The 22,893-nt window shown below is 62.5% G+C and overlaps 1 protein-coding gene across 1 annotated transcript in view; it reads left to right on the top strand.

The window, feature by feature from the left end:
• The window catches only part of HERC2 (HECT and RLD domain containing E3 ubiquitin protein ligase 2), a 73,960-nt gene that overhangs the window by 20,404 nt on the left and 30,663 nt on the right, over window positions 1-22,893 (top strand). The window contains exons 20-47 of the mRNA XM_054713299.1: window positions 1,208-1,386; window positions 1,773-1,957; window positions 3,043-3,198; window positions 3,822-4,007; window positions 5,137-5,292; window positions 5,705-5,808; window positions 6,567-6,717; window positions 7,220-7,434; window positions 7,679-7,811; window positions 7,898-8,025; window positions 8,110-8,305; window positions 9,423-9,556; window positions 10,320-10,493; window positions 10,570-10,706; window positions 10,820-10,971; window positions 11,624-11,815; window positions 13,115-13,302; window positions 13,820-14,012; window positions 14,512-14,694; window positions 15,362-15,543; window positions 17,145-17,292; window positions 18,428-18,624; window positions 18,855-19,085; window positions 19,956-20,094; window positions 20,441-20,581; window positions 20,986-21,128; window positions 22,121-22,388; window positions 22,489-22,664. Coding sequence (XP_054569274.1) covers window positions 1,208-1,386; window positions 1,773-1,957; window positions 3,043-3,198; window positions 3,822-4,007; window positions 5,137-5,292; window positions 5,705-5,808; window positions 6,567-6,717; window positions 7,220-7,434; window positions 7,679-7,811; window positions 7,898-8,025; window positions 8,110-8,305; window positions 9,423-9,556; window positions 10,320-10,493; window positions 10,570-10,706; window positions 10,820-10,971; window positions 11,624-11,815; window positions 13,115-13,302; window positions 13,820-14,012; window positions 14,512-14,694; window positions 15,362-15,543; window positions 17,145-17,292; window positions 18,428-18,624; window positions 18,855-19,085; window positions 19,956-20,094; window positions 20,441-20,581; window positions 20,986-21,128; window positions 22,121-22,388; window positions 22,489-22,664 — 4,767 coding nt within the window. The remainder of the gene's footprint in view (window positions 1-1,207; window positions 1,387-1,772; window positions 1,958-3,042; window positions 3,199-3,821; window positions 4,008-5,136; window positions 5,293-5,704; window positions 5,809-6,566; window positions 6,718-7,219; window positions 7,435-7,678; window positions 7,812-7,897; window positions 8,026-8,109; window positions 8,306-9,422; window positions 9,557-10,319; window positions 10,494-10,569; window positions 10,707-10,819; window positions 10,972-11,623; window positions 11,816-13,114; window positions 13,303-13,819; window positions 14,013-14,511; window positions 14,695-15,361; window positions 15,544-17,144; window positions 17,293-18,427; window positions 18,625-18,854; window positions 19,086-19,955; window positions 20,095-20,440; window positions 20,582-20,985; window positions 21,129-22,120; window positions 22,389-22,488; window positions 22,665-22,893) is intronic.

Below are 22,893 nucleotides of genomic sequence, written 5' to 3'. Positions count from 1 at the left end.
GTCCGCCGTAACCCGAGGACTGCCTGTAGAAGTCGTGTAGACGTGATAATGCGGTCGCGACCACCATGCTCGCTGTGCCGTCCTCTCCAGGGGCTGTGCCGTGTGCTTGCCTTTCGTTTCCTCTTTGATCTTAACCCTGTTGCGTGGACCGCATTATTTTAAAATTCCACTTGATAGATGGGGACACGAGTGCTACAGACGTGGCGTGACTTGCAGAGGGGTCCTGACGGGGGAGGGGCAGGTGGGCTGACTCCAAGGCGCCTGTCCATGTGCTCCCTGGCTCTGCGTGTATCTTCTTTGAAGACACGTCATCCAGTCCTTTGCCGTCTTTAAGTTGGGTTACATTTAACTAGAGTTGTTTAGATGTCAGAACTCCTTCTGTGTTCTGGACACCTGTCTCTTACCTGATGTCTGATACTAGAGGCCTGGTCCACAACACTCGTGCCCTGGGGCGGGGGCCCTCAGCCCAGCCTGCACCCTCTCACAGTCCGGGACCCCTCGGGGGTGTCCGCCTGCTGGCTCAGACATCCCCGGGGGTCCTTAGCGCTGCTGCAGAGGTGGGAGAGGCTCCCGCCGCCACCGCCACTGCACTCGCCAGCCGTGAGCCCAGCTTCTGGCTCCCTGTGGGAGAGCTGCTCAGCCAGAAGCCAGGCTCGCTGCTCCTTAGCGCTGCCTCGGAGGCGGGAGAGGTTCCCTCCATTGCTGCTGTGCTCACCAGCCGGGGCAGCTCCTGCATTGAGCATCTGCCCCCTGGTGGTCAGTGCACGTCATAGCAACTGGTTGTTCTGCCGTTTGGTCAATTTGCATATTAGCCTTTTATTATATAGGATGTGACTTGGGAATATGCCCTCCCATTTTGTGGGTTGTTGCTTCCTGTCTGCAAAGCAGATGTTCTGTGTTTGTGTGTGTGTGGGGGGGGGGGGGGCGGGGGGCGGCAGATCCCACTGGTGGTCTGTGAGAGCCTGTGGCAGGGCAAAGACTTCAGGGGCTCCTCAGAGTGGGCGGGGACCAGCAGTGGCAGCCTGGACAGTGGGTTTGTGGGACAGTCTGTTTAGAAACTGGGTGACGGGATTTCAGCAGGTGTGTGGGGCCAGGGTCACCTGGCGTGGGTGTCACAAAGGGGCAGCCAGGCTGTGGGGTCAGCCCAGGTGTCTTCACGCCTGTTTCCGAGGTAACTGGTAACCAGGTTCTGTTTTATAAACTGCAGGATATTGAAGCCAAAAAAGAAGCACAGAAGGAAAAGGAAATTGATGAACAGGAAGCAAATGCCTCAACGTTTCATCGAAGTAGAACTCCGCTGGACAAGGACCTTATTAACACGGGGATCTACGAGTCCGCGGGGAAGCAGTGTTTGCCCCTGGTGCAGCTCATCCAGCAGCTTCTTCGGTGGGTGGCGTGGGTGCTCTCGGCGGGATGCGTGGTTTTCCCGGGAGGACGGTGGGATTAGCACGAGGAGCCTGGACATGTGCTTGGCGATGGAGGAGATATTCTGCAAAGGACCTGGGCAGGTGTCAGTGCAGAGAGCTGACTCTCAGCACAGGTGAGAGGACAGGCCGCAGCCTCGGAGTCACGGAAGCCGGGGCGCCCTTGTGTTGGGGCGCCTTCTCGGCGCCTCCACTCCCCTTGAGGCTGTGCTGTTCCAGGCACCCTGCCTCCCGGGCAGCGAGCCAGCTCGCACAGGCTGCCGTTCTGGTCCTGTCTGTTGTGATGGCTTCAAGCACCTTCACTGTGTGGACGCACACCTGCGTCACTTTGCGTCCTCTCTCCTGCAGGAACATTGCTGCCCAGACGGTGGCCAGGCTGAAAGACGTGGCCCGTCGGATCTCGTCCTGCCTGGAGGTGGAGCAGCACAGTCGGGACCGATCCGCCTCCTTGGACTTGTTGCTGCGTTTTCAGCGCCTGCTGATCAGTAAGCTGTATCCGGGAGAAAGTGTTGGACCGCCCGCCGATGCCCCTAGTAAGTGGCTTCAGATGTCAGTGTCTGCGTGCTCAGGCTGCGCGACACGCCGGGCTGCACGCGCCCGTGTGTGGGGCTCGCACTCTGTAAATGCAAGCATTCGGGGGACTCAGCTTGCTCCACTTTTTTTTAATGAGTATGTCTACGTTAGACTCATAGTATTTCTTTTCTCGTCGTCTTAACATTAAAATTCTGCAGACGATCAGGAATAGCATCCTTTATGTTTAGGCTAGTCTGACAGACGATGTATCAAACGCACTACAGGTGGCAGTGATGGAGACGGACATGGTGTGGGAACAGCACCTGCCATCGTCCGTGTCTGTCACCTGGGCCGCCAGCAGGGCGCTGGGAGGAATGCGTCACCGCTGGGGCCAGACGGGGTCAGTTATAGCTCCGGTTTGTTAGCTGCTGGCCCTGGGCCTGGTCTCCTGCGGGCTGTCGATGGCCCCCGCGGAGTTGGGATGATCCCTGTGAGGGCTGACGCAGGATGGTCTGTGAGTGCTCGCTCCGCACGTGACGTAGAGAGCGCCTGGCTCTCCTTCGGTCGCCTTCTTCAAGGGGGCAGGCGTCGCTGCTCTTGCTCGTCCTCTTATAGCTCGTACATTCCAGAATCACCTGGTTACTTCCTGCCCAGAGCAGGCACTCGTAGATGATGGAGCATTTCCGATGGGAAGAGGTGGACTTAGTCTGAAGGAGTACCCTCTCCAAGACCGAAAGTTACGAGGACCGAAACCTAGTAGGAGCCATGAGGAAGGAAGTTGACGATTTTATGAGGCCAAAGGGTGCCTAACTTCGCTGGGTGGGAACAATTTACCAGCGTTAAGGCTCGGACTTAGAAACACTTCGGGGTGGAACGTGAGGCTTTAAGGCTCTGAAGTCGCGGCCTGGGTGTCCGCTGACGCAGAGTCCGCGCACTGGGTAGGCCGCCTCCACACGGCGTCCAGGCGTACGGTTCCCTGGCGGAGGCCAGCAGAGCTGGACCGGGCCACGAGCTCCAGCCTGAGCACGTTGTCGTCGATGACGATCACACACCACGTTCCCGGTAAATGTGAACGGGGACATGCAGCTTCCGCCTCTCCCTCCAGGTCCCGAGCTGATGGGCGTGGGCTCCCTGCTGAAGAAGTACACGGCCCTGCTGTGCACGCACATCGGGGACATCCTGCCCGTGGCCGCCAGCATCGCCTCCACCAGCTGGCGGCACTTTGCCGAGGTGGCCAGCGTCGTCGAAGGCGACTTCACCGGTACCTTCTCGTTTCCCGCCTGCGGGCGTGTTTATTGTCATAGACACGCGCTAGCACGGACCATTTCCTAAAGCCACTCGCCTTGGCCCCAGGTTTCCTAGCCCGGGCCCGTCCCCTGGCTTCTGTGGTTGCTGGCAGCTCTGCCCGAGCAGCCGGGTGAGGAGTCCGTGCTGTGGCCGTGGGTAGTGGCTCCGTCCTGCACCGTCGCAGACACCAGTGCTTGAATCCGTGCTGGCTGTCCGATTGCCTTTCAGCAGCAGCAGCAGGGATCCTAGTAAATCCCAATATCGCGTCATGTGTTTTCAAGTTACTTCTGTGACGTTAGGTTATTATTACCGAGAGCTTTTTTCTGCTGTGAATTAGTTGTAAACACATTTTTTTCTGGATAAAAGATGCCAGCTAATACTACTTCTGTGTTGAAACAGTGGTTCTGGAACGTGTTCTTGTCACTCGATGCCTGTGCCTCTCTCAGAACGAAAGGGGACAGGATCCTGGGGAGTGTGCTGAGAGCAGCACCCCTCCTGTGGCGTACCAGCATGTGGCAGAGAGCGGGCTTGTGCTCTGGTCTGTAGGGCAAACGCGCCCATGTAAACGTAACTTCATTACTTCCCTTTCACCTGTAGGCGTGCTCCTTCCAGAGCTGGTGGTCTCCATCGTCCTCCTGCTCAGCAAGAACCCGGGGCTCATGCAGGAGGCGGGCGCCGTGCCGCTGCTGGGCGGCCTGCTGGAGCACCTGGACCGCTTCAACCACCTGGCGCCCGGGAGGGAGCGGGACGACCAGGAGGAGCTGGCCTGGCCCGGCATCATGGGTACGGCCTCTCCCCGAGGGCTTCTCGGCCGCGTTTTGTCCTGTCTGCCCTCGTCTTCCTCTCCGCTGGGAGTTCTTGTCCAGGAAGACCAGGGTCTGCGTGTCACCCAGGGCAGCGTCGGGAAGTGGGGAGACACTCAGTCCAGAGAGGCTGGGTCGTGTTTAAGGAAGGGGTTTCATAGCCATGGCTGTTCTCCTGGGATGGGTGGTCTGGGAAGTTCTGGGAAACCCTCTCTGGGTGTCTCCAGAAGGTACCGTTGAAGCGGTCAGATCGGGCTTTGGAGGCAGGCGTGGACATGGGACGGCTTTCCAGTGGTCAGCGAGACGTGGTGGTCAGCCGCTGCACGCCCCTGTCCCACTGTCTGCATGCACGTGGTGGGGGGGGAGTGCTGCTCCGAGTCTCGAGCTTTGCCGTTTTGAATCTAAGCAACCACCTCTCTATGGTGGGACTTCCCAGACTCGTCCAGTTAAGTTTGGTTCAGCTTTCGTGTCATCACACAGAGGCCACGTCTGTGCAGTAATAAGTCACGGAGTGAAGAGAGAACCCAGGCTATCGTATCTGAAGTCACTGTGATATCTGTCAATATTGGGACTAATTACACTGGTGTTTTTTATGGGGGAAAAGACCAAAGCCAGCTTTACATTATAATTTAATACTATTTCCAATTAACAAACCGTATTTAAAGTTTAAAAAAAGAAATTTCATTTTATAGGAATTTTGAGTGACTTATAAAATACATTTCATAATATCCAACTCGGTAGAGGATTTTTATTCTCTGCTTGTGGCTGCTTCTGATATAACCACATTGCGGTCTTGTGCACATGCTCGGTGCTTTCCTCTCGCCTGGTCCGCGGTCAGGTTTGCTGGGCCCGCGGCTCCGCGTGGCGCCCTGGTGTGCGGATCCCTGTGTCCTTGCTGGGCCCGCGGCTCCGCGTGGCGCCCTGGTGTGCGGATCCCTGTGTCCTTGCTGGGCCCGCGGTGGGGCTGTGCCAGCCGGCTGTGCTCCCCTCCCGCCGTGGTGCGACGTGTGTGTCCCTGTGTTTCTCACAGCGTCGGTTCAGGTCGTGGTGCCTGCTGGTCTGCTGATGCCGGGTCCTGGTTCCTGTGTTTACAGAGTCGTGTCTTACAGGTCAGAACTGCAGGAACAACGAGGAGGTGACCCTGATCCGCAAAGCGGACTTGGAGAACCACAACAAGGACGGCGGCTTCTGGACCGTGATCGACGGGAGGGTGTACGACATCAAGGACTTCCAGGCCCAGGCCCTGAGCGGGAGCAGCATTCTCGGTGAGCGCCTCGCTGCTCCACACCCTAACCTTCCCGCGTGTCATCCTGAGCAGAGCCTCAGGCTTTCCTTTCATGTGTTTATTTTTATTGAACTTCTCGAGGTTCCGTTGTTTATGCCGTTACATAGGTTTCAGGTAGCTCTGTAGCACATGCCCTGTACGTCTTACTGTGTGTTTACCCCAGAGTCTAGCCTTAGCCCCCCATTTTAAACTCTCGGTGACTCTCCTGTCATGGAACTCAGGGCGTTGGAAGAATTCCTCATCGTTTTGTGATTTGTTCCAACACAACGCACTGGCAGCCCTGGGAGAGGCTGAGAGGTTGCTGACCTGCCGGTCTGCCTCCTGGCGCCGATTCCGTTTCCGTGGAGCTACGGTAGGCCCACCGTGGAGTCAGCGCATCCGCTCTCTTGCAGCTCAGTTTGCCGGGGAGGACCCCGTGGTGGCACTGGAGGCCGCGCTGCAGTTTGAGGACACGCGGGAGTCGATGCACGCCTTCTGCGTGGGCCAGTACCTGGAGGTGAGGCTGGGCCGAGGCCTCTCGCAGGGGCGGGAGGGCAGTGCCCTGGCGCAGGAGACGGAAGTAAATGCGCGTTGACTCATGGCGAGGTTTACACGCACTGCTCTGAAAACGTGACTTTTAAAATTGCCAATCTGTAAGAAGAGTAGACAGTTTCACACATAAAAGAGGTTATGAGCTTGTATAGAAGTTGGGAGTGGCTTGCAATCTTGAGCTTAATGCCTGGCCATGTGTTTTGGGAAGAACTGCCTCGTGGCATAATTCCTTCTGGTAGGACGTGTCCTTCACAAGCGCGTGAGCGTTGGCGTGCGTGGCCTGGGTGGGTGTCTGGATGGATCCGGAGGCTGTAAGATGTGCTGAGCCCTGGGCAGGGCCGGAGCGTTTGTGAAGGGAAGATAGCTTTGCTTGTAAGTTGTCTAATGTGACCACAGTTAGCAGGACTGTCCTGGAATTCTGCCTTTTGACTGTGAATGCATGTACTTCCTCCCAAGGCCGGGGTGACGGACTCACAGCAGCACTGTCACTCAGACTTGGGTTTCTCTCTGGGCTGTTATGGGGCCGTTAGGGGTGGTTTCTGACGCAGGGCCCACTGTCACTCTGGAAGCTGGAGCGCCGCTCGCTGCCGGGCGTGGGTGCGGGGCCCGAGCGCCGTCTTCCTCCCTCCGCACGCCTGGGGCGAGGACAGAGGCTGGTGCGCGTCTTGCTGTGGTGGTGGGTGGACCTGCTTTCTCAGCCTGACGACGAGCCCCCCTCCCCAGCCTGACCAGGAAGTCGTCACCGTCCCGGACCTGGGAAGCCTGTCCTCCCCTCTGATGGACACGGAGAGGAACCTGGGCCTGCTGCTCGGGCTGCACGCCTCCTACCTCGCCCTGAGCACGCCGCTCTCGCCCGTGGAGGTCGAATGCGCCAGTAAGACCATGCTCGCTCCCACTCACCGACCGCGGCTGTTTCAGCGGAGCGTGTGTGCGGGAGTCGGTGGCGTTTGGAGAGCGCTCCTGAGCGCTGAGCCCTGTGTCCGGGAAGAGGACAGAGGGCATCGGGTGTGCCTGTCAGGCTGGGAGGATGTTTTGGGAGCACAGTCCTTGAGAGACATTTGTAGGGGCACCGTCGGGGCTTTCGTGTGGAGTCCCCGTCCGCACGGATGGGCAGCCCCTCCCTCCCCCGGGGTACGGGCTCCCAGGGCCTCTCGGTGCTGTGTGCTCCGTGGTCTCACTGTGACGGCTGTCCTGGGTGGACGACGCCCACCTGCCCACGCTGCCCTTCAGGGAGCCCTCCCAAGCGTGGCGGAGCGCAGGGTGTGGGTGGTACCGGCGTCTGTGTCGCGGGGAGAGCTGGCTTCCCGAGAGCGTGCTGCTCTCGCTGGGGTTGGGGAGCGGCGCCTCAGGCTGCTATCCGTGCGCTTGCTCCCTAGAGTGGCTGCAGTCGTCCATCTTCTCGGGAGGCCTGCAGACCAGCCAGACGCACTACAGCTACAACGAGGAGAAGGACGAGGACCACTGCAGCTCTCCCGGGGGCACCCCCGCCAGCAAGTCCCGCCTCTGCGCCCACTCACGTGCCCTGGGCGACCACTCCCAGGCGTTCCTGCAAGCCCTGGCGGACAACAGCGTCCAGGACCACAACGTGAAGGTGAGGCGCCCCAGGCGGGGGCTGTGTCGCTCAGGACTCCGAGGGGCCTACAGCGCCTGCTCTCCACCAGCTTCCCGGGCTTGGCTGAGGGTTCTGGGGGGCCGGCGTGGAGGTGAGGGGGGTCTGGCTCAACGTGCCGCGAGGTGTGGAAGCCTTGCTGGAGGCAACGCATGAGGCTGTGCCGGGTTAGAGCCCGCGGCGGCCCACACGGTGCCGACAGTCGCCTCCGTGCTGTCTGTGGCAGGACTTCCTGTGCCAGGTGGAGAGGTGCTGCAGGCAGTGCCACCTGACCACCCCCATCAGCTTCCCCCCCGAGCACCCCGTGGAGGAGGTGGGCCGCCTGCTGCTGTGCTGCCTCTTAAAGCACGAAGACTTAGGTAGGACGCCGCGTGTTCGCTTCCGAGGCCTCTGACTCCCACGCCGGCCTCAGCGTCCCACCGGCCACTTTGTCCCTGTCTCCCAGGGCACGTGGCGCTGTCTCTGGTTCACGCCGGCGCGCTGGCTGTCGAGCAGGCGAAGCACAGAGCGCTGCCCAAGTCGGTGGTGGATGTCTGCCGGGTGGTCTACCAGGCCAAGTGCTCCCTCATTAAGGTGGGTCCTCCTGCCGGGCTGTGCGGACGGTGGGCTGGTTGGCCGAGGGCCTGCGGTCACGTCGTCTCTATCTCTGACTCGTAGACACACCAGGAGCAGGGCCGCTCCTACAAGGAGGTGTGCGCACCCGTCATCGAGCGCCTGCGGTTCCTCTTCAACGAGCTGAGGCCCGCTGTGTGCAGCGACCTCTCCGTGCTGTCCAGGCTGAAGCTGCTGAGCTCCCTGCCCCGCTGGAGGCGGGTCGCCCAGAAGATCATCCGCGACGGGAGGAAGAAGAGGGGTGAGGACAGGAGGAGGAAGAGGAGGGGTGAGGACAGGAGGAGGAAGAAGAGGGGTGAGGACAGGAGGAGGAAGAGGAGGGGTGAGGGTGGGAGGAGGAAGAAGAGGGGTGAGGACAGGAGGAGGAAGAGGAGGGGTGAGGGTGGGAGGAAGAAGAGGGGTGAGGACAGGAGGAGGAAGAGGAGGGGTGAGGGTGGGAGGAAGAAGAGGGGTGAGGACAGGAGGAGGAAGAGGAGGGGTGAGGACAGGAGGAGGAAGAGGAGGGGTGAGGGTGGGAGGAGGAAGAAGAGGGGTGAGGACAGGAGGAGGAAGAGGAGGGGTGAGGACAGGAGGAGGAAGAGGAGGGGTGAGGGTGGGAGGAAGAAGAGGGGTGAGGACAGGAGGAGGAAGAGGAGGGGTGAGGACAGGAGGAGGAAGAAGAGGGGTGAGGACAGGAGGAGGAAGAAGAGGGGTGAGGACAGGAGGAGGAAGAGGAGGGGTGAGGACAGGCGGGCCGGGTCAGAAGGGGCTGCCTGGGGGGCTGTGTGGAGTGGGTTGACCCTGTGGCCGCAGTGCGCTCCGCATGACCTTTGACCTCAGCCCCAGTGCCCGTTAGGTGCGCTCATGGTTCCTCTTCCAGTCCTGCTTCCTTGTCCGTGAGCTCGGGTGGAGTTGGCCTTTGGGAAATGCCTTTCTTTAAGTCAGAGGGAGCCTCGGCTCGACACACGCCAGGGCCTCAGTTTAAGTCGCAGCCTCGTGAGCAGAGGTCGCTGCTGCTCCTGTGCGGCACAGCCTGAGTGTTTCCCAGAGGCCAGGTGCCTCAAAGGCTGAGGGTCCCCATCTGGCCCCCAGGAGAAGCTGGCCGCCCTGGGACTCCCTCTTTCTCTGTAGCAACCCCCTGCTCCCCCACACCCCCGGGACTCCCCTCTTTCTCTGTGGCACTCCCCCATCCTTCCCCAACCCGGACGGCCCAGTGTCCTCACAGTGAGAGTGTTTGTGGTGCTTCTGTCGTTTGAACGTTTCAGTTCACAGTGGATTTTGAAACGTGTGTCCTTTACCTTTATGTAAGTTGGAGACTTCTGGATTTAAAACTGCATGTAAGTCAATGGTTTTCCTAACGAATGATGCCTTCAATGTAGTTCCTAAGAAGCCAGAACCTGCTGATGACGAAGGGAAAATTGGAAACGAAGAGAGTGACTTGGAAGAAGCTTGCCTTTTGCCTCACAGTCCCGTCCATGTGGACAAAAGACCCCTTGTAACTAGAGCCCCCAAGGTGAGGCATTGCCTGAGACTCAGGGCTGGCTGGTGCGAGTGTCCGTCGGGGAGAGAGCGCACAGCTGGCGAGTGTGTGAGCAGCTGCCCCAGTGCCGCCGCCTAGTGGTGCCCGGGTTGGATCCATCCCTGGAGAAGTGCTGCTTTTCCCTTTTTTAAAAAAATCCTCATTCGAGGGCTTTCATGGATTTGAGAGAGCGAGAGAGAGAAAGCTCGATGTGTGAGAGAAACATCAATCCTCGCCACCTCGACCCACAACCCAGGCTTGTGCCCTGACTGGGAATCGAACTCACGACCTCTTGGTCAATGGGATGACGCCCAGTCGACTGAGCCATCCCGTTAGGGCTTTCCTTTCCCTTTAGAAGCACATTGTGTCATTATTCATCCTCACACTCATTCACTCACTCCCTCACTCACTCATTCACTCATCCATTCACTCACTCATCCACTCACTCATCCATTCACTCGTTCGCTCGCTCGCTTGCTCACTCACTCACTGTATCATTCCCTCATTCACTCATTGAATGTCTCCTTGGCTTCCCAGTCCTGGTCCCATTCATGTGGATGGCCGTTTACTCTGTGTGCCAAGTTACCTCTTTCCACAGTGCCTGAGTGTGGAGACTTAGAATTCACTTATAAGCCCAGGTGTGGCCTGGTCATTTCACCCCTTAGGCCTGCTGGCATCTGTGTGCCTTTGCTGGGGTCGCTGCTTTAGCCCAGGGGCGACAGCAGCGGGGACTCACGCGCCCGCGGTTCCTTTGCAGGACAAGTGGCAGCCGCTCCTGAGCACCGTCACTGGCGTTCACAGGTACAAGTGGCTGAAGCAGAGCGTGCAGGGCCTCCCCCCGCAGTCGGCTTTGCTGGGCACCATCGCCGAGTTCGCCCTCAGGGAGGAGCCCGTGGATGTGGAGAAGATGAGGAAGTGCCTGCTGAAACAGGTAACATCCTGCAGGGAGCGCCCTCCCCGGCCGCACCCGGGGCCCGTGACTCACACCGGGGCCCGGTGTCTTGCAGCTGGAGAGAGCAGAGGTCCGCCTGGAGGGGATCGACACCATCTTAAAGCTGGCGGCCAAGGGCTTCCTGCTCCCGTCCGTGCAGTATGCCGTGTTCTGCGGGTGGCAGCGGCTCATCCCGGAGGGCGTCGACCTGGGGTACCGCTGCAGTCGTCCTAGTTGGGGGGGGGGGGGGGGCGGAGGGCGGGGGCAGCACCCTGCTCTGTCAGGTGGAAGGTCTGGCAGGCCTCCAATCAGACTCTCTCTGTAAGGGAGCCTCTCACGGATTGCCTGAAGGACGTGGACTTGATCCCACCCTTTAACCGGATGCTGCTGGAAGTCACGTTTGGCAAGCTGTACGCCTGGGCTGTTCAGAACATTCGGAACATTCTGATGGATGCTAATGCCAAGTTCAAAGAGCTCGGTGAGTCTAAGAGAACTTGCTGGTTCACAGGCTGCATTGGAATCGCTGCAGGAGGGACCCGGTGGCCACATGAGCGGGTGTCACGGCGTGGCTCCTGGCTGTGGGTATGGGAACTTCAGGTGCCGATGTTTGCTCTGGGGCAGACTTCAGTCCCTTGGCACATTAGAACGGTGACCTCAGCTGCTGCATGCTTTCTCAGATGCGAAACAGAACTTCCAGAATCGGGCAGAAGATAGTCTTGTAGCGTCCTCACAGCTTCCTGTGTGTGTCGCTGTCGCCGTCCACCCTAGAGCGTGTGCTGAGGGACATTGCGTGCCTGCGAGAGGCCAGGACTCGCTGTGGGAAGCGCCTGTTCTCGCTGACGGGACGCGTGGCCACAGGGCGCTGAGGAGGGTGCCGTGCGTTCTTAGAGGGTGGGCTGGCTGCAGAGCCAGGGTGGCAGGGTTGTCACAGAAGCACGGGCTCCCGCTGTCCACGGGAGAGCAGGAGTTTTTTTTCATCTTTATTGTTGGGAGTTTTACATCTGTCCCTTCCCCGCCATTGCCCTCTCCCGCCTGGAAAACGGGTTTTTTTAAAAATGAGAATGCTTTCTGCGTCGGGTGTGTTCTTGTCTCCACGCACGAGCCACTGAGGCCGTGCCGATGCCTTTCAGGGATCCAGCCCGTCCCGCTGCAGACCATCACCAACGAGAACCCGGCGGGACCCAGCCTGGGCACGACCCCCCACGCGCGCTTCCTCCTGGCGATGCTCAGCATGCTGACCCTGCAGCACGGCGCGCACAACCTCAGCCTGCTGCTCAACTCCGGCACGCTCGCCCTGGCGCAGACCGCGCTGCGGCTCATCGGTGGGTCGGCCGCTGGCCTCCGTGGGGAAGGCCAGCACTTGCCTGGGTGTCTCTCAGCCTCTCTGTCGTTTATCTTGTTGTGGTGTCGTCGGCACCAATGGTAGGAAAGGTGCGTCCCTTCCCGGGTCTTGGCACCTGGTCAGACCCTTTGGCCACAGGTGCTCAGGCTTCCTCCTGGCCGTGTGTCTGAGGCCAGGGCCGCACTGCGGCGCACACTCGCTCAGGGTGGGTGGGAGCGGCGAGGGAGCCCTCGGGCTGGGTGTGTCACGGTCCCTCCTGGGCTTCAGGCTGGCGTCCCCATTGCACAGGCCCTGGTGGGGGTTCTGGGTCTCGTGCTGCATCTGGACGTGTGGGGAGCATCGCCCCTCAGCGGCGTTCGCCTTTCGCTCCCTGAGCCTGGGCGCCTGCGTGCTCAGTCAGCACCACGCCCATCTCCGAGCAGCTCTGCACCCTCTGCTGAGGTCGGGGGGCGCCGGCCTCCTGGACGAGGGGAAGAGGTGCCCTGCCCTGTTTTGGGGCGAGTTAGAGAATTGGCATCGATCCTTTAAATGTCCGGTGGAGTTGAGCATTAAGCCGCCTGGTCCTGGCCTCTTGGTTGGGACACGACCTCTTTCCTGGGGATGTGGGTCTGCGCACACTTCCTGTTGCTCCCTGGTCCGTTCACTGACGCTGCTAGGCCCTGGGCGTGGTGCCGGGTCTGCTCAGGTGCGGGCACAGCCCCCGGCGCCCTCCGCCCGTGTCTGCAGAAGCAGAGGTGTGGTCGCCATCGTCTCCTGTGGTTTTAGTTACTTGTGTCCCCCCTTTTCCTCATGTCTCCCCCTCCCTTCACAGCCAGCAAGGCCACAGGCGGCAGGGGGCCGGGGGCCGGGCCCCTCCTGGGGTGGACTTGCTGCTTGAAAGTCCCGGATAGCGTTGCTTCTCCCCAACACTCAGCTCCTGGTCGTCCGGGGCCGACTCCAGGGCCCCGGGGCCATCTGTCCTTCGCGCCCGACTCTCTCAGCAAGCAGTCAGGCTGTTCTAGAGAGTTCCACACGTAGCGGCAAAATGTACACGACACACGTGGATTCTTTCTTGTTTGAAGTATTACATGTCTCCTTTTCCCCGGTCACTTTCACCCCAGGACATGCCCTCACCCCCGTCTGCCCACTGGTCGTGCGCACGTGCGTGCACACAGGTCCTTTGTTGGTCTCCTGCCTCCCCCGTGGAGTCTGTAGTGACCGCCTTCGTATTTGTCAACGATGGGAACGGGTGGAGAGGAGGAAATGGCAGGACCTGACTGGCTGCCGTTCTGCCCTGCAGGCCCCAGCGGCGACCACGTGGAGGAAGACGGGAACGTGTCTGCCCGCGGCGCCTCCGCCACCGTCCTGGAGGAGACGAGGAAGGAGACGGCGCCCACGCAGCTCCCAGTCTCGGGGCCCGAGCTGGCCGCCATGATGAAGATCGGAACCAGGGTCATGCGGGGCGTGGACTGGAAGTGGGGCGACCAGGTACTCGGGGGCGAGACGCAGCCGCCGCCCAGTCGGCTCTGCGGTCCTGACGGCTCACCGGGTGGGCGGGGAGTAGAGCAGGTGGCTGCCTGCACTCGGGGCGGGTGCCCGGCAGGTGGCAGCTGTCGATGCCGCTGCACGCGTAGAGGACGTGTCCCGCACGGCACCTCTCGCAGGCGGGCTGCGAGGAGGTGCTGCTCAGAGGAGGCCGGGGCCTGGCTCCCAGTCGGTGCCGGGCAGTCAGCAGTCAGAGGAGACGCCGCTGCTGGTCTCGGGTTTCCCGTCTTGCGAAGCCTCGTGAGGGGCCGAGGACTAGGCACAGGGGCCGCCGACCCTGCTCACCTCTGGGGCCGGCCTGGCGTTCCAGGTCGGGGGTGCCGTGCGCGATGCGTGTGGCCGACCAGGTTGGAGCTGTCACGGGCAGGAGTCTGCAGGGACGTGGCCGCCCTCCCAGCGGTGTCCGTGGGACAGGCCGCACGCGCCCCCTCACTGGTCTTTCTCTGTGTGACCCCCGCAGGACGGACCCCCTCCCGGCCTCGGCCGTGTGATCGGGGAGCTGGGCGAGGACGGGTGGATCCGGGTGCAGTGGGACACGGGCAGCACCAACTCGTACCGGATGGGGAAGGAGGGCAAGTACGACCTCAAGCTGGCGGAGCTGCCGGCCTCCGCGCAGCCCTCGGCCGAGGACTCGGACACGGAGGACGACTCAGGTGAGTGCGGGCCCTGGGGTGCAGCTCAGGTGCCGGCGCGTGTGCAGTGGGTGGGTCTCTGAGGGACTCTCGTGGTCGGAGGGAGCAGGGGGCGGGGGCTGGGCTCTGCAGTGTCGGGCCTGGTGCCCCCCAGCTCCCGGGGCTTTGCCGGGAGGGGAAGGTGGCCGTCCAGGCCTCTCGTCTCAGAGCCCCGGCCCCCGGGAGCAGGCATTCCCTGCCTCGCAGCCGGCGTGGGGCGTATGGGCAGCTGCCTCCTAAGGGGTGGGCCTCGCCGTCGTCTCGCGCTGCGCTGTCTGCTGAGGCGGTGTTACAGATTTCCCTGGAAGCTGGTTTCCCTGCGGAAGGTGGTGGATGGGTCACAGCTGCACGGGAGGCGCTCCTCTTCCTGCAGAGCGAGCGGCCCTTCCGAGGAGCAGAACCGGGACGTGACGCCACCCGGACTCCCCTTAGGGCCTCCCACTCTGCGGGCGACTTCCTGTTCTGGGTGGTTTGTTTTCAGAAGCTGAGCCGGCCGACAGGCACATGCACCCCACGGCCATGATGCTGACCAGCACCGTGAACCTGCTGCAGACCCTGTGTCTCTCGGCCGGCGTCCACGCCGAGGTCATGCAGGGCGAGGCCATCAGGACCCTGTGCGGGCTGCTGCGCGTGGTGGTGGAGAGTGGGACCTCGGACACGACACGTACGCACGGGGCCACAGGCGGGTGGTTGAGTGTGTTGTGTGTGAGAGTGTGTGTGCACATGTGTGAGTGTGTGCATTTGAGTGTGTGAGTTTGTTATGAGAGACTAAATGCGTGTGAGAGTGAGACGTGTGTGAGTCATTGGGTATGTGTGAGTGTTTATGAATGCGTGTGTGTGGCTGTGTGAAGGTGGGTGTGTGAGTGTGTCGCTGTGAGCCTGGGTGAGCTGGAGGGGGTGAGCAGGGGAGAGGGGAGACCCAGACCCGAGAGGCAGAGGCGTCTCATCGGAGCTCAGGTGGATGAAGCCCCTTCAGCTAACACAGACGCCTCGTACCTGGCCGGGCCATCCGTGTGCAGGTGAAATGGGATGGCGTCATGGGGCACGTGGCGTTTAGATAACAGTGGGTGCACGCCACTGCCCAAGCCGTGTGACTGTGCAGCATCCGCTCCGCACCTGGGCCAGGCACCGCCTGACTTCCGGGGTCTCGGGCGCAAGGTGCTCCTTGAGACCCCGAGAGGCCGCCTCCGCGTTTCTCTCTGAACGCGTGCACTGGCAGCGTCTTTGCCAAGCGGCTCGTTGTCGAAAAGCGCGAGCGGGCAGGTTAGCCGCCGAGTGCCGAGTGCCGAGTGCCTCGGAGCCGGCAAGCAGTCTGTGTCCTGTCCCCGCAGCCTCGCCCAGCAGCGCCGTGTGCCGGGAGCAGCACCGCAGCTGGTGCTCGCTGGGCTTCGTGCGCAGCATCGCGCTCACGCCCCACATGTGCGCCGCGCTCAGCTCCCCGCCCTGGATCGCCCTGCTCATGCGGGTCGTCGAGGGACACGCGCCCTTCACAGCCGCCTCGCTGCAGCGTCAGGTACCGTGCGGCGTCGGGGCTCGGTAGCATCGGGGCACCGGCCCTCCCGGGCTCGACAGGTGCAGAAAGGGGTGTGACCGGCACAGCAGGTGTGTTAAACCTGAGGCCTGAATGGTGTGCGCGGTGGTCCGGGCACGGGCAGCATCCCTGGCGCAACCAAAAGGGCCAGAGTCGATCTGAAGCAGGGGCCGCAGGTCTCGGCTCCCCGAGTGAGTTGCGCTCATTGGAGCTGGGGGTTTGTCTCGAGAGTGAAGTGAGAGGAATTATCTTCTAACTGAACAAGTACCTGCCTCTGTCATGTAGTTTACTAGAGGCCTGGTGCACGAAATTCGTGCACGGCGGGGTGGGGGTGTCCCCTCAGCCCAGCCTGCACCTTCTCCAATCTGGGATCCCTCTCACAATCCAGGACTGCTGGCTCCCAACTGCTCACCTGACTGCCTGCCAGCCTGATCACCCCCTAACTACTCCCCTACCAGCCTGATTGCCCCTAACTGCCCTCCCCTGCAGGCCTGGTCCACTGCAACGGCTCTCCCCTGCAGGCCTGGGTCCCCCCCCAACTGCCCTTCCCTGCAGGCCCGGTCACCCCCAACTTCCTCCTCTGCAGGCTTGATCGCCCCCAACTGTCCTCCCTTGCAGGCCTGGCCCCTCCCAATTGCCCTCCCCTGCTGCCCATCTTGTTGTGGCCATCTTGTGTCCACATGGGGGCAGGATCTTTGACCACATGGGGGCAGCCATATTGTGTGTTGGGAGTGATGGTCGATCTGCATATTACTCTTTTATTAGATAGGATAGAGGCCTGGTGCACGGGTGGGGGCTGGCTAGTTTGCCCTGAAGGGTGCCCCGGATTAGGGTGGGGGTTCCCTTGGGGCGTGGGGTGGCCTGGGTGAGGGGCCTGTGGTGGTTTTCAGGCCGGCCATGCCCCCCGGCGACCCAAGCGGATGCCCTGGTATCTGGGATTTATTTGTCTTCTACAATTGAAACTTTGTAGCCTTGAGCGGAGTCAAGCCTTCTGCTCGCTCTGTGGTTGCCGCCATTTCTGTTGGGATTTATTTATCTTCTATAATTGAAACTTTGTAGCCTTAAGCAGAGGCCAATACAGGCCAGGGCTGCAGAAGCTTGGCTTCCTCCATTACCGGGGAAACCCAAGCCTCCTGCTCGCTCCGTGGCCACAGCCATTTCAGTTGGGATTTATTTATCTTCTATAAGTGAAACTTTGTAGCCTTGAGTGGGGGCCTGGGCCAGCCAGGGTGTGCAGAAAGCTTGGCTTCCTCCATTGCTGGGGAAACCCAAGCCTCCTTCCTGCTTGCTCCGTGGCCGCAGCCATCTTGGTTGGGTTAATTTGCATACTCGCTCCTGATTGGCTGGTGGGTGTAGCAGAGTGGTGGTTAATTTGCATATTACTCTTCTGTTAAATAGGAATTTTAACCCTTCGTCATCCATAGCATTCATTGATGCAGTGTCCTTGGCTGTGAAATAATGAGTACTAGAACCTTCAAGTGGTTAATTCCATTATAGGGACAGACAATGAAGAGAAAATAAAATTCTCACCTCTGTGTGTCGGGTAGTGTTCTCTCTAACGCGGCCCTTTGATCACCGCACAGATCCTGGCCCTGCACCTCCTGCAAGCGGTGTTGCCCTCGTGGGACAAGGCCGAGCGGGCCGAGGACATGGAGGGGCTGGTGGAGAAGCTCTTTGGGTTCCTGGGCAGCCTGCTCACCACCTGCTCCTCAGACGTCCCGTTCCTCAGAGGTGGGCGCTCCTGTCTTGGGCCTGGCTGGTACACGCGGCCATGGCACTCCTGTCCTGTCCTGAGCCTGGCTGGTGCGCGGGCGGCCACGTAGCTCCTGTCCTGGGCCTGGATGGTGCGCGGGCGGCCATGGCACTCCTGTCCTGGGCCTGGCTGGTGTGCGGGTGCCACGTAGCTCCTGTCCTGGGCCTGGATGATGCTCGGGCGGCCATGGCACTCCTGTCCTGAGCTTGGCTGGTGCGCGGGTGCCACGTAGCTCCTGTCCTGGGTGTGGCTGGTGCACGGGTGCCACGTAGCTCCTGTCCTGGGCCTGGATGGTGCTCGGGCGGCCATGGCACTCCTGTCCTGGGCCTGGCTGGTGTGCGGGCGGCCACATAGCTCCTGTCCTGGGCCTGGATGATGCTCGGGAGGCCATGGCACTCCTGTCCTGAGCGTGGCTGGTGCGCGGGCGGCCACATAGCTCCTGTCCTGGGCCTGGCTGGTGCGCAGGCAGCCACGTAGCTCCTGTCCTGGGCCTGGATGATGCTCGGGCGGCCATGGCACTCCTGTCCTGAGCGTGGCTGGTGCGCGGGCGGCCACGTAGCTCCTGTCCTGGGCCTGGCTGGTGCGCAGGCAGCCACGTAGCTCCTGTCCTGGGCCTGGATGGTGCTCGGGCGGCCATGGCACTCCTGTCCTGAGCTTGGCTGGTGCGCGGGCGGCCACATAGCTCCTGTCCTGGGCCTGGCTGGTGTGCGGGCGGCCACATAGCTCCTGTCCTGGGCCTGGATGATGCTCGGGAGGCCATGGCACTCCTGTCCTGAGCTTGGCTGGTGCGCGGGCGGCCACATAGCTCCTGTCCTGGGCCTGGCTGGTGCGCAGGCAGCCACGTAGCTCCTGTCCTGGGCCTGGATGATGCTCGGGCGGCCATGGCACTCCTGTCCTGGGCCTGGCTGGTGCGCGGGCGGCCACGTAGCTCCTGTCCTGGGCCTGGATGGTGCTCGGGCGGCCATGGCACTCCTGTCCTGGGCCTGGCTGGTGCGCGGGTGCCACGTAGCTCCTGTCCTGGGCGTGGCTGGTGTGCAAGTGGCCACGTAGCTCCTGTCCTGGGCCTGGCTGGTGCGTGGGTGCCACGTAGCTCCTGTGCTGTGCTTCTTTCAGAGTCCACCCTGCGGAGGCGGAGGGCCCGGCCACAGGCCTCGCTGACGGCCACGCACAGCAGCACGCTGGCGGAGGAGGCGGTGGCCCTGCTGCGCACGCTGCACTCCCTGGGCCAGTGGAACGGCCTCATCAACAAGCACATCAACTCGCAGCTGCAGGCCGTGTCGCGCAGCTGCGGGCCCACGCCTGCCGGCGGGGTGGGTGCCGGCCTGACGTCTGCCCGTGATTCTAGAACCCTTTCACTTACCCGTTCAGTTGCCCTTTAAGATGCCGTGTGCTTGTTGAGTGACGTGTTTCACTAGAGCGTGACGGGGTAGTGAGGGAGTCAGGAAAGGACGGGTGAACCTGGCCCTGCTGAGAACGGTGGGTGCAGGCGGCTCGCTCCCTGGCCGTCGTCAGCGTGTGTCTGTCTGTCTGTCTGCACCAGGCCCTGCTGGAGGACTGCCTCCCCGATGTGGACGGCCCCGAGGTGGGCGGCCTCATGGCCGTGCTGGCCGTCATCGGGGGCATCGATGGCCGCCTGCGTCTGGGGGGCCAGGTTGCGCACGAGGAGTTTGGGGAGGGCACCGTGACACGCATCACCCCGAAGGGCAGGATCACCGTGCAGTTCTCGGACATGCGGACGTGCCGCGTCTGCCCGCTGAGCCAGCTGAAACCGGTAGGGGCACCGCGCGGTCTGGCCGTGCTGAGGGGCTTCGTGCTGGCACGGGCTCTGGCATCGGGGCTGCGGGCCGGCAGTTTATGACTCCTCCCCGAGGCCATTGCTCTGTGCGAGGCGAGGGGGCTCCCACAGGCTGGGCAACCGGCAGCTCCCCGGTCTCAGCCTTGTGAGTGCGGGGGAGGACTCCTCACCAAGGCTGCTTCCTGTGGGAGGTGCTCCTGCTGGCGTGGGGACAGGCGTGTGCAGCAAGCAGTCAAGCCGCCTCCGTCTGTGACCAGGGACGGGCGGTGTCCTTACTGCTGGGCCAGACGCTGCAGCCGCCTGTGCTCCTATAAATGCCACGTTGTGGGAACGCACACGACAGTGCCTTACAGGGCACAGGAGAGGCTTTGCAGGTCCTCACCACCCGACGGGATCACGGTGACAAGGTGACAAGGGAAGAGTTGGGTCATATCTACCGTACACGTACGAGTCTTTCCTTCGTCGTCCTCTTTTATGAGATTCTTTTTTTAAGTATACGTTTATTGATTTCAGAGAGGAAGGGAGATGGAGAGGGAGAAACATCAATGATGAGAGAGAATCATGGATCAGTTGCCTCCTGCACGCCCCACACTGGGGATCGAGCCCACTACCTGGGCATGAGCCCTGACCGGGACTGAGCCCAGGACCCTTCAGTCCGCAGGCCGGCGCTCTATCCACCGAGCTAAACCGGCCAGGGCTTTAACGTCATCTTACAAAATTATTTTCAGTCAAAAGACTATGGACACGCGAGGTCTTTCAGAACTAGCCCCGTGGTTGCGGTAACTTCCAGGACAGCTCACGTCCCGTTGTCTGGGCCTCCTGGTGAGGGTGCTGCTCTCTCCCCAGCTCCCCGCCGTGCCCTTCAGCATCACCAGCCTGCCCTTCACGGACCCCATGCTCGCGGTCTGGGCCCAGCTGGTGAACCTCGCGGGCAGCAGACTGGAAAGGCACAAGATAAAGAAGTCGCCCAAGCAGGGGTTTGCAGGTGAGGGCGCTGTCGGTCTCGGGGCTCCGGCGGATGGACTCCTATGGAGTTACAGTGGGCGTGGCGCGTGGGCGGCTGCTGAAGGGGGATAGGTACAGGAGGGACTCGGTGCCGGGCGTGGCCTGCCCTGCTTCCGGGCCAGTGTCTCCTCCGAGTCTCCACTTCACAGCGCTGGCTGGGGGCACGTGCTTGTCCACCACACACGTCCACAATCACTCACCTTCCCCTGCCGGTCACTGTGTGAGCCCGTCTGCGGGTGGTCAGGCTCGATGCCCGAGAGGCGTCTGGGTCCTCCATCCCCTGCAGCGCTGGGCCCCGTTGTGCCCACTGACCCTCCCTCCCACAGGCCCGGTGGACCTGGGCCTGCTGCGGCGCCAGCAGCTGAAGCTGTACGTGCTGAAGGCGGGCCGCGCGCTGCTGCCCCACCAGGACCAGCTCCGGCAGACGCTGGCCCAGCCCGCCGTGCAGGAGGCCGCCGCGCAGGCAGGTGGGTGAGGGAGGCAGTGCCCGGAGGGGCCGGGGCGGCCCTAAAGGTGAGGAAGACCCGCCGCCCGCCAGCCCCCACCGAGCAGGAGCCACGTGGCCACTGCCCCCTGAGCGAAGACTGAGGGTCGGCGGGAGGGAGGAGCGCAGGGCTCTGCCACCGCCACTGCCAAGGGACCGGGGCCCGCAGCACTGACGGCGGCACGGGCGGTGTCTGAGCAGCGCAGGCGTGGTGGGGGTGGGGTGGGGAGGATGGATCCGGGCGCAGCGACGGGGCGAGGAAGGCCGAGCCCAGAGCAGGAGGCTCTCGGGCGGCTGTGGCTGGGCTCAGCCTGAAGGTGTGGGTCTGGCCTGTGTGAGTGGGAATCGGTCGGTTCACGCGCTCGGGCGTGTTCTGTTTCCACCCAGATGACAGCACAGCCGTGTCCCCGGACCTGGGGGACATGTCCCCCGAAGGCCCGCAGCCCCCGATGATCCTGCTGCAGCAGCTGCTGGCCGCGGCCACCCAGCCGTCCCCGGTGAAGGCCGTCTTCGCCCGGCAGGAGCTCGAGGTACCGGTCCGCAGCTCTCGCCCGGCCCGTGTGTGTTTTCCCACCGACAGGTTCCTTTCTCCTTTTCCCCGGGGCCGGTGCCTCGTGCGACCCGGGACAGGCTGGCGCCCACCCCGCGCCCTCCGTGGGCGAGTCACGGGCCCTCGTGCAGCTGAGCGCTCGGCGTTGTGTGAGCTCTCGGGACTCTTCCGCTCTAGTTGAGGCAGCCGTGGAACCGCACGGCTGGCGAGAGCACAGAGGGAGGGCTGAGGCTGGCCTCCCTGTGGACGCGTGCGGATGAGGTGAAAAGCCACCAGATGCAGCTGGGTCAGACGCCCCACTGCTCACGGGGCCTTGTTCCAGGAAGTGCCGTTGGGGAAGGAGCTTCTGCCCACGCATGGGGCCTGGCTCGCTTGGTCCACTGTCCAATGCCTTTCCTGGGCCCTCGGTCACTACCCAGCCGGGCGAGAGAGGCCCCGGGGCCAGGTCTGCGTGGCGGCAGCTGTCGTGGCCCAGCCTCTCGTGGAGACTAGGTTTTTTAAACAATTGTTGCGCGATTCGTAAGAAAACCCGGGTAAAACAGAGGCGAGGACAGAGCGTGGGTGCTCACTTGGTCAGGCAGAGGCACCGCCAGGAGCCCTCAGCGACCAGGACCCTGCGGCAGGGGGTCCCCAGCGAGGAGGCATCTGCCTCTGGCCCTGTTGGAAGGCTGCCCCTGTCCCCTGTGATGGGTGCCGGGGGTGGGGGGTGGGGGAACGGGACGCCGTGACTGACCTGAACGCCAACCACTGTGAGGTCTGAAAACCTAGACACGACAGAAGTGGCCTCGGCGTGGTGTGTGTCCCAGTGCCTGCGTGCAGGGGGTGCCGGGAGGAAGGAGGGCAGTGGGCCGCCCTCAGGTCGGGAGGGGCCGTGTCCCGGGGAGAGGAGGCCTCCCTGCGGGGAGCTCAGCCCCATCCTGTGCTGCTGCCGCCCCCTCGGCAGCTCTGACCGCACAGCCCGGTCCTCCGCAGGCCGCCGCCTTGGCCGTGTGCCAGTATCTGGCCGTGGAGTGCGCCCACCCGTCCAGCCCGGCGTTCGAGGATGGCAGCTCCAGCGAGGCCAGCACACCGGTGCCCGCCCAGCACCTGCGCCCCATCAGAGCCAGGAAGCGAAGGCAGTCGCCCGTGCCCGCCCTCCCCATCGTGGTCCAGCTCATGGAGATGGGATTCCCGAGGAGGAACATCGAGCTCGCGCTGAAGTCGCTCATGGGCGCCTCGGGGAACGCTGCCGGCCTGCCAGGTGCTGTGCTCCCGGGGCTCTCCCGGCGCCCTGTGCGCTGGCTGACCTGGCGGCCGAGGCCGGGGCGGGGGCGCCACGCTCACTGTGTGTGTGCTTGCAGGCGTGGAGGCCCTGGTGGGGTGGCTGCTGGACCACGCCGACGTGCCGGGCACGGACCTCTCGGACCCAGACACAGGGTCTGAGGACGGCTCCGACGAGGACCTGCTGGAGGACTTGGACGACACAGCCTATGCTCTGGTCAGTGCCCCGGCGCCCCCGCCCCCACCGTGCCCACCTGTCCTGGGCTCCGGGCTCCGCCGGGCGCTCTGTGGTCTGCCAGGCACGCAAGGATGCCGAGGCCGGCAGGGCCTCCTGTGGCTCAGTGAGCACAGACCCTGCCCCCACACCTGGGATGCCGGTCGCGGTAGACAGCGCTCTGTGAGGGAACCGTGTGTGCGTGCCTCCTTGACCTCTGACCTGAGCAGATGGTTTCGTGGGGATGGGCGGTGCCTCAGAGTGTCTGTGC

Source organism: Eptesicus fuscus, chromosome 25 (assembly GCF_027574615.1).
Source record: "Eptesicus fuscus isolate TK198812 chromosome 25, DD_ASM_mEF_20220401, whole genome shotgun sequence".
Classification (NCBI taxonomy): Eukaryota; Metazoa; Chordata; class Mammalia; order Chiroptera; family Vespertilionidae; genus Eptesicus; species Eptesicus fuscus.
The sequence above is the reverse complement of the archived record's forward strand: the minus strand, read 5'-3'. Positions and strand labels throughout refer to the sequence as shown.